The sequence below is a fragment of the Vanessa tameamea genome, chromosome 23 (genome assembly GCF_037043105.1).
Source record: "Vanessa tameamea isolate UH-Manoa-2023 chromosome 23, ilVanTame1 primary haplotype, whole genome shotgun sequence".
In the NCBI taxonomy this organism is placed as follows: domain Eukaryota; kingdom Metazoa; phylum Arthropoda; class Insecta; order Lepidoptera; family Nymphalidae; genus Vanessa; species Vanessa tameamea.
In genome coordinates this window covers 1,619,885-1,630,625 of record NC_087331.1, presented here as the reverse complement: position 1 = coordinate 1,630,625, position 10,741 = coordinate 1,619,885, and the positions used below count along the sequence as shown (strand labels likewise).

The 10,741-nt window shown below is 31.1% G+C and overlaps 1 protein-coding gene and 1 non-coding gene across 2 annotated transcripts; both read left to right on the top strand.

The window, feature by feature from the left end:
- The first annotated feature begins 5,121 nt into the window (after window positions 1-5,121).
- On the top strand, window positions 5,122-5,205 carry Trnal-cag (transfer RNA leucine (anticodon CAG)). Its single transcript has one exon. It is a non-coding gene; the product is annotated as a tRNA-Leu (tRNA).
- A 1,208-nt stretch (window positions 5,206-6,413) lies between these two features.
- Window positions 6,414-9,007, top strand: LOC113397726 (6-phosphogluconolactonase). Its single transcript, XM_026636180.2, has 4 exons — window positions 6,414-6,663; window positions 6,940-7,140; window positions 7,573-7,853; window positions 8,673-9,007. The coding sequence occupies exons 1-4, from the start codon at window positions 6,546-6,548 to the stop codon at window positions 8,769-8,771; spliced, it is 699 nt and encodes a 232-aa protein (XP_026491965.2). The 5' UTR covers window positions 6,414-6,545; the 3' UTR covers window positions 8,772-9,007.
- The last annotated feature ends 1,734 nt before the right edge of the window (window positions 9,008-10,741 follow it).

Here is a 10,741-nt window from a genome sequence, read left to right as displayed (position 1 = left end):
ATTCGAATCATATGTTTTATCTTATTAAATATTATTTATTATATAATAGTTTATAAAATACTTAAGTTTAATTAATATTTTCAATAATAACATTGTGTAATATGATAATACTTGGTGAGACTACCTGTAAGTAGTAGAACTTTTGCCTTGATAATTTTGAAATGTAATTTTTTATTTTGGATGTGATATTGTATCTACTGTTGGTTGTCCTAATGAGAATAAAATAAAATAAAATAAATATAATATAATCCGTTAGCCAGGCACGTCCATAAAACGTTGCTAGTGTTACATATCGACGTATATGTATTGAGTGCAGAAAGCAAGGCATAATATGTAGGTCAAGTGCGACTGCTCATATGAGCAAAGGCTGAGATATGGGTTTATTTAGACCTTTATATCAACTGTTGTAACACTCGTCGTCGTCCGCGGGCGTACCTGTATAGCAGATAGCCTTCCTCGTATAGAAATCTTATTTAATGTCTTTGTATGGTTTGAAATCATCATTTTTTGTAATCCTTACTTCGACTAAATCGTACCACAGGCTTATCTTATACAGTAAAAAAATGTATAAATACAATTTTACTGTGGTAGAACATTTGAGAAGCGCTATCGTAATGGGTAATACCATTCATTCAACTGCAAAATAGCAAAATTTTTCGATTGTGAACGAATTCAATGGTAAGTGGGTCAGTGTAATTACAAGAGACGTATCATCCTAGGTGGTTAATCTCATGACATACTATTTGCTCACATGCCTTCTTAAATAAAATTAATAGAAAATAATACCTATTAGCCTTCGTCATAAAAATACAAAAACGCTTCATATTTTTATCACGTTCTTACGAAAAATCAAGGTAAAGCCATTTCAGTATACAAATATAATTAAATTTATAGTTTCAATCATCATCCTCCTGCCCTCATCCCAATTTCACTCGGGGTCGGCGCAACTTGTCTTCCTCTTCCATACTTCTCTGTTGGACGTCATCTCACAAGTAACATTCTTTCTAACCACATCGTCTTTCACACAAATTTATAGTTTCAATAATAGATTTTTAGCATACCGACCATTAGTTTTACTTATAACTTTTTCTCGTGGAACATTAAATACTTTCATTTAATTGCAAGTGAAAGAGGCATAAGTTAACCATAGACGGCGCTTCGACGGCTTTCCGAGAGACTCCAACTTGAACATCAGTCCTAGTGACAGCGTCTAACGACGACGGTGAAAACATATCAGGTACACCAACCATCTTTGCATCTATCTTCTAATTTAAACTAAAAAAAAAAAAAAACATTTTAATGTTACGTCTACTATATTTTTAATTAACGTAAAAGTACACTTTCTCCCAAATACTTTATGTTTCTGTTACATTAATAATAAAATCTTACATACCCACGTTCTCTGGTTCTTAAGAGGTGATATTACAAAACCCAAGGGATTGAATATTGCTGCAATCTAGCTAATTATGATTCGCTTACTGATTGATTTGCCATTATTGTGTTACTTGATGAGCTACTCTGGACAAACTCGAAACTCATCCCAGAATACGAATGTGATATGCGACATTGACTATAATTCATTATTTCATTTATAGGATACAAGTATCAAAATGGCGTATCACCGTAAGTCGTTTGTGAACGTTTAACAAGTGAGATACGATGTGAATTCTTACGAATCGCACTGTCGAATGTCTAACATTGTACCTTCTACCTTCAGTAGTAATACCGTAGACGGATAAAAGTAAGTAGCCAGGCCTTCAATGGATAACTATCAAAAAATAATTTGGCATCAAGTAGATATTATTCTTGAAGGGCAAGATCTGCGAATCACGCAATCCTGTTGCATCCGCACTCGAGATTTTGCGTTGATTTAGCGACGAAAGACGTGTTCGTCAGTGTAAATAGAACCACATTCCTATGCCAAATAATTAATCTACTTATTTTCTTATTTCTATATTATTTACATAGCAAATTATACCTGCCCCACTGTAACTGTGGCTTAATGTGGCGCTCCGAGTACTTAGATACCCGCTAAAATGACAAAACCAGTGGCAACCTTACATACATTCATATCATTGTGCAAGGTGACAGCTTACAGAGAATATGACATTTCTTCTTTATAGGATATCACCTAAAACCAAAATACGTAAACAAGCCAGACAATTATAGTATAAAACTTGCTTATGCTCGCAACGTCCGGATAGACTTTATTTTATAAAGAGATACCGATTTTACACCCAGGTTGGACTTTTCATTAGTTTTATTGTTGTATCCGGATCTCGTCATAATAGCCACATAAAATAATAGCAGATTCCATGTCAATTCAAAGACTATTGAATACAAAATAAAAAGAAATGAAAATCGTTTTACACGATACCCGTACAAACAGACATTATACATTTATATAATATTATAAAACTAGTGATAACGATTACTTCACACATTGAATTTTATTATTAAAATATCAAGTTCAGTCGCTATTCATAGTTCAACAGACAGAAGGTCGTACAAAAAGCCCGCGGGCGAAAATTCGAATGTTCAAACTTCAAAACTAATTGAAGTAAAATCGTTGTAGGCGATAATACACCGGTACACTGTCAAGTAATAGGTCAGCAGCGTTAATAAATTATATTTAACCATTAATTTTGATTACTATAATTGTTTTTTATAACCTACGGTTCCGTTTAACGTTATATAATAAGTAATTAATGATATTCATTGACTCACGTTTGTGATTTAGTTGATTGGAGCCATATACGTTTTTGCAATGAAAGACGTTTATTTTAAACGAAGATTTAGGTTTAAATCTGAGATGGAAGCTTTATTTGTGTTTATAATTAATAAACCTTCATTAGTAGGATATTCTGTTCAGACAAATAGACTCACTGTCTATGTGTAGTCAAAATTATTTCTACAGTGCCATCTAGTGACGAGTTTCGTGATATAATCCCTTATTATAAATGCCTTCTACGAGCCAACTTGTATGGTAATTGGCCAGACAATTTCGAAGTCTATTAATCTCGAACAGAAAAACAAACATTATTTTTTTATATATAAGATGTAGGCAGGGCCAGCCATGATTTCAGTAATAGTTCAAGGACAATAGATTTATTAATATAACGTTACACCGTCTGTGCATCAAATACGAATAATTATTGGTTAATAATAATTTGAAACTGCAATTAAATTCGTACAAGAGGCAGCTATATAATTTAAACCCATTGAAACTTATATTGGCGTTCTGTTCTATTATAGTAATGATTAATCTTTTATTTTCGTTCTAGATAAAAGAAAGACTATTAAATTATCGTAAATATATTTTGACCGACTGCCGAAAGAGGAGTGTAATGTTTTCAAGGTTAATGTATTTATGTAGGGCCAGTTTCTGTTCGTTATTATTCCTTATTAGTTTTTAGTTAGTAGCCGATATAGCCCAGTTACAACATGCATCTTAACCGATGATTGCTGGTTCTAGTCCAGACAAGCTCCACTGAATTTTATGCATAATTTATGTTTATAATTCATCTCGTGCTCGGCGGTGAAGAAAAACATTGCAAGGAAACCTGCAGATGTCTATTTTCAATGAAATTCTGCTACATGTATATTCACCAACACGCATTGGTGCAGCGTGGTGGAATTAGCTCCAAACCTTCTCCTCTAAGAGCATTATCTAACCTTTACTAACTTTTTTTGTACATTCAAATCATTAAAAACATTTTTGTCTAAAAACGCGAAATAATTTAAATAGTTATTATATTGTTAACTTGGTTACTGACAGATAATATTAGTCACAATAAACCTTTTCGAAATGAGTAATTAGTTTTACTGTACATCCTGTGGTTAGTGAGTCCATATATTTAGTGATTGTCTTTTTCTTTTGAGAAATTCTCAGTAGCATCCCGTAGTCTAGTAGTTGACTGTTAACACTTACATGCCTTTGAATGCACGTAATAGCCTTTGGTCCTACGCGTGAACTCTGTGCGGTCTTGTCGATAATTTCGCGCATAGACACAGTCTCGCAATAAAAAAAATACAATTTGTTATTTACTTTTATAAAGATTTCAGTTTATTTTAAAGTCTAAACATATACATTACTTAACCTACTAAAGACTATATATAAAATAATATGCAACGGTAGGCCACCTAATATTTTAATAATTATTTAATTTGTATATACATACTTTTATATTACTCAACCAAAATTAAAAGGCAAAAAGGCTACATATTTTTAACGTATTCAACCTCGATTACTTATTAAGAAATATATTTGTCAAAAGGGCAAGTGAATCAGCGTAATTTAAAACGTCAGAGGACGATATCCTTCGTCTTATTATAAGATAAAAGTACACGTTGTACAATTGTATTTATTTTTATTGTTATATATAAAAACAAAAATATAGAATAAGTTTCTTGATCATTAAATATCTATACAAAAGTGTTCAATATAATTAATCATAAATTAGCATATTTTATGGGACACGAAAGACATTCTAGTAAAGTGAACACAAAACAGTCACCGAATCACCACCATTACATCATGTAGAAATATTTTTGACGGTCAACAACCGTTCGGTGGCGGTCGACGTGCCCATTTTCAATAATACTTTCACTTTTTCTCACCCTATACGTATAAATTAAACAAAAATGGGGCAAACAGCGCCATCTGGCAAAACATTAATGATAACAAAAACAAATATCGGTTAGACTGCCATCTAGTGCAAAAAAGTATGTTTTATATTTTGAACGCCATCTTTTATCGAATAGTACGCTTGAGCATAAAATTAATATAATGGACGCACTACGATATTAACGATTACATGAACGTATTGTAAATAAAAAAGTATTAAATATCCTTAAACAAAAAATTCTACACATCTGAATTTATTTATGGAGAAAAAGATTTTTTATGTTTCAAAAATAAATTATAATCCTAAACTAACTATATTAATGATCAATGTGTATACATATCAGAACATTATGATCTTAATTAAAGATATGATACCTATTATTTCTTCTTATATTAATGATAATATGAGAAATTATATTCTTCAATTATCCAAATCGTTTTCTTAATGGTAATTATTACAATATGTGTAACTAAATTTCAGTATTCCGGAATAAGTCAGGATGGCCGAGCGGTCTAAGGCGCTGCGTTCAGGTCGCAGTCCACTTCTGTGGGCGTGGGTTCGAATCCCACTTCTGACAAATCTTTTTACGACTTTATCATTTTTCCTTCTAAAATAATAATTTTTATATGACTTAAATATTTCTTTATTACTATAAATATGTAATTTTAAGCAATCATTACTAATACCAATATTCTTACACACTTCTGACACTGAATATTTAAGTAAACGTTAATACGAATTAAATTGTAAATTATTTACCGAAACTTTTTAATCAATTTCAGGGTTCGAAAAATTCCGATTTTTATAATAAATATCAAAAATCAGATTCTTTGATATATATCCGATATATATCTGATATATATCCAGGCTAAGAAAATGAAACGAATTTCATTCTGTAAACACTTAAAAATGTGAAAGGAATTTGTAAAATAATACAAGTGTCGAAATACCACATTTTTTATTAAAAAAAAGTAACAAAGGAATTAGTGTCTATCTATTTGAGAAAGTAATTTTTAATGAACACTTAAAAAACAAGTACCTTTTATTATTATATCTTCATTTGTTTGTGAGATAAATCAATTAATTTTATTTTAATATTAATTTGTAATAGACTAATCATAAAAAATAATCATTCAGAGTCAGGCCTTAAGCATAGATCTATGAGTGCTGTTCAGAAGATAGGAAAAAAACAATTGATATATATCGTGATAGATATCCGCGAACCCTGTCCAATTTAGAAAGTAAAAATGCTTGAATTATATTGTAATTTTTCGTACCTAATTTCCGTTGACATTATTGTCATATTTCATTTTCTTAAAGCATATCATAATTAAATTAAGAAGTTTATTATACCTCTAATGAAAAATGTAGCAATTGAAAACCAATCATATATATTTTCCATCGCATGCTCTCAAATAGAGCTAGATCTAAAAATAAACTTAAATATCTATCTATTGGATAAATCGAAAAGTCGTAGCTGCAAGCTACGGTTGCTATTGAGTCGTTTTTTTAAGTGTATTTTCTTGACCTTATTTAAAAATCAAGATTTTGTCATGTAGATAATTTAAAGTTTAATTTTTTTTATATATGAGTTGTTATTAATTTAGATTTCCTCCGTATCTCGTACCAATGCAATTATATATTAATATAATAATAATATTTGACACACCTTATTAAAATGAATTTGTAGTAACGATAAATTCAATTCAATTTGTAACAAGTTTATAATGCTACAATGACATTTCATTTTCCAATAGATTTGTCATTTAACACTGCAATTTAAGTCTCAAACTGACAAGTGCTGAACGACTAGTTTGTGACTTTGTGTACAAGTTAGTACTTTGTAGTTGAACATAGTTTGTCGAACTTTTGAAGGTTGTATCTGTCAATTTAAGGTTATTCCCAAATATTGTAATTATGACGACGGTAAAAGTTGCAAATGAACAAGAATTAATCAAAAAGTTATCTTCGTATGTAGAAAAAATTTCAAACGATTCTATTAACAACAGGGGAAAATTTTTCGTCGGTCTTTCCGGTAAAGCTTACCAAAATATTTTATTTCATGATTAAAGTTTCCTTGATAACATTTTGAATGATATTATAATTAACTAATTCCCATTCTAAATTTAAAAAAAAAATTACATTTCATCCTATGTTGAAAAAAGGAGAATTAGGAACTTTTTAAATTCAACAGCACAATAAGTTCCAATTAGAAACTGACTAAATAAATTAGCAGAACATTAAAATTTTCATACATTGTTTTTATATTATTATATACTTATGCTAATTCGTGTAAATTTCTACTACTCAGGAGGATCATTAGTGAAATATCTGTGTGAAGGATTACCAGGTATTAACACAGATTGGTCAAAATGGGTATTGGCCTTTTGTGACGAGAGAGTTGTACCAGAAGACAGCGAGGATTCAACTTTTGGCACATATAATAGACAATTAATACCTAAAACTGAATTAACGAAGGATCAATTCATTGTTATTAAGCAAGGGGTTACTGGTGAGTTTCTTAAATATATAAATGTTGGGATACTGTTATCTTACTTATCTATTCGTATTTTATCAAAATTATTATACAAATACAATATTCCATTAGTCTAATTTTGATAAGACGGCTCTGCGACCAGAGAGAGCTCAAGTATATTTCAATTGAAAGACCCTTATAACTGTAGCCCTAACTGGAGCTTTGACGATGATATATTGAAGAATTGATAAATTGCCACTTTGGAAATAATTAATCACATACACAAAAGATATTTAAAAACTCACCCTTCATGTGGAAAATTACCTATACAAAATATTAATGTTTAGGAGTTAAATAAATGTTAAATGGGAAGCATTTATACAACTATTACCCCAGTACATTTTTAAAAAAACTATATATATTACAAAAGTAATATAAGTAATAAACGTAATATGTATTTCTTTACAGCTGAAGAAGCAGCCAAGGATTATACTGAGAAATTGACAGCATCTTTTAAAAGTAACAATTTCAAATTTGACCTCTTGTTATTGGGCATGGGGCCAGACGGCCACACATGTTCACTTTTCCCAGGTCATCCTTTACTTGAAGAGACTGTGTTAAAAATTGCACCAATAACTGATTCACCGAAACCACCACCGAGCAGAGTGACAATGACATATCCAGTAATAAATAATGCAAGAAACTGCATCTTTGCCATCAGTGGTGCCGGCAAAGCTGAAATGATAAAAGTAAGCAAAATTTTTAAGTAACTTATTCAAAAAGAATCATTACTACAACAATCTTATGTTTTTTAGTCTTATAGATAGGTAGATTGGTGAACAGCCCACCTGGTGGTAAGCAGTCATGACTCGTATTTTGGCCCAACAACCTTGATAACTAAGATGTTGTCCCTTATTCCTGTAATTACACTGGCTCACTATCTTTCAAACTGGAACACAGTAATACTAATATATAGTAGTATTATAGTATTGCCGTGTGCCAGTAAAATATACAACGAAACGAGTAAATTAATAAATTGAATAGTCAATTTACAAGTTTCTATTGTTGGTGGTTTTCTTTAATGGAAAAATTTAATTTATGATAGTGTCAATAATACATTACATTACATACATTAGCAGTCTGTAAATTTCCCACTGCTGGGCTAAGGCCTCCTCTCCCTTTGAGGAGAAAGTTTGAAGCATATTCCACCACGCTGCTCCAATGCGGGTTGGTGGAATACACATGTGGCAGAATTTCGTTGAAATTAGACACATGCAGGTTTCCTCACGATGTTATCCTTCACCGCCGAGCACGAGATGAACTATAATCACAAATTAAGCTCATGAAAATTCAGTGGTGCCTGACTGGGTTTAAACCCGAAATCATTGGTTAAGATGCACGCGTTCTAACCACTGGGCCATCTCGGCTCAGTGTCAATCAATAAGTGTCAATAATACCACAAGTAAATTTTCCAACATACTGCGATTTTTTAGTTTTTTTTTTTTTAATATAAAAAACTATTATAACCATTAAAATTCTTTATAAAATGTAATTGTTTTCTTTTTCAGCGCATATTAAAAAATAAAGAAGACTTACCTGCAACTAGAGTAAAGCCGGAAGGTTCATTGTATTGGATTGTAGACAATGCTGCAGCAGAATATTTGTAGTATCTTATTAATTTATTAAAATAGAGAAGAAAAATTATCTTGAAGCAATAATCACAACTAAATTCTTCTGACGATTTTTTGCTGTTATATTGTGATATAAATTTTGTGCCTTGTACTGCTTGAATTTTATATGGATTTTTTTATATTATTTACAATTTGATAGCTACTGTTAAGTATGCATTTATTGTTGGTTTATGTGATGTACATTCCTGTTTTAATAAAAAATATTTGACATACTTCTGTTTATTAATTATTAGAATAATTGTTCTAAGGTAATTTATTTATTGTTCATCTTTGCAATAATATAATAAGTATATCTAATTTGTATATATGTGTATATATATATATATATATATATATATATATATATATAATTGGGGTGAGAATAAAAGACCGCCTAGGAATAATATGCTACACCACATGCCTAAGCCGATGCACGTCAAATGTAGAGAAACTAGAAACTAGAGTCTAGATAGATAGATAGATAGAGATTTATAAAATTCACAAATCCAAGCGGGTATACAGGCAATTATTTTATGGCGTGAATGAGAGGGGATACCTATCGTCCTAGAGACAGAATCGTTGTCATGATTTCGTAAGTTTTGAGACGGGTAATAATGGCATCATAACAACCAACCAAATCTATTTTGCATGGTTACATCCCAAGGAAAGACTATACGAAATCTATCGTCTTATTATCATAGTACCAAAGCTAATACTACAATTCAACAAAGGGATCGCAGTAATGACTTAAGTGGTATATTGTATTGAAAGATGTTTGAAAAGTGCTTTTGATGAGCCTACTTGAATAGATATGTTTTTATTGATTGGATTATAATGATAAAGGCATTTGCATCAACAACAGATGAGACTTCTATCTGTTTTCAAATCGTACTTTAGTCATAAAATAGGCTATTTGACATTGCGAAAAATAAAGTGTCAATTATTATAATCAGTATATATTATGAGATTAAAAATGGTTATTTATTAACGAAAGTTGAAAATAATAATTAATTTATTTAAAAATCCATAAATAAAAAAAGAATTTTTTTAAACGTTTGTTACGTGACACAACGGTCCCGATTGGTCGGACTTATGATGAGGTCACTTGCTTGTTAACCTCGTTTGCCTACTGTATGTGGATTATATGTGCCACAGATTACAATACAGTAAAGTGACGTCACCGACCCCATTATTCGATCGATTATAAAAAAAAAACACCTTTTACTAAGTTCCTTAACCTCTACTAAATAATATAAAATGGAGTTTAAAACTAGTCAAATAGCCTATTATATTCATATAAGCAAGTATGTAATAGTCAATGCAAAATGGTTGAGAAGCTGAAACATTCCCTTGGAAAAAATTTTGCTGAGTCAACTCGAGTCATATAATTGTTTAGAAATTCCATAGATAACGAGATCACACTTAACGACAAACAAAGTTACTGTCAAATAATAATCCAAGAGTAAATAAATTACTTGTCCGCATTGTTACAAATACAAAAAGAATACTCCGTAACTCTATGTCATGCGTGAAAAGCAAAACTAAGTCGCTATTAACAGTAACTAATAACTACCTTTTATATTTCATATTTTTTATGGCATAGGTTGGCGGCAGAACCGTCTCAAGTTATGCTGGGGCCCTTGGGCACCCATGAATTTGGGGCCCTTTTGGTAGATATTTACTACCGTGTACCAATAATTTGCTTATGGCCAGGCCTTAAGTATAGTTTCCAATAAACGGTGCGGTAATTTTCGTAAATTCGTAGGAATCTGATTGGCTGTACAATCTTATGGCTATTTTATAGCTTTTTGATAATTATTTTAGCTATTTCTTACAAATATATCACTTTCGAATATATACATCAAAAACGTGTGAAGGAAATTGTTGGTTCTTCGGGGCCCTCTCAGGATGGGGGCCCTGGGCACGTGCCCCATGTGCCCTATGGTAAAGATTGTAATGGTTGGCGG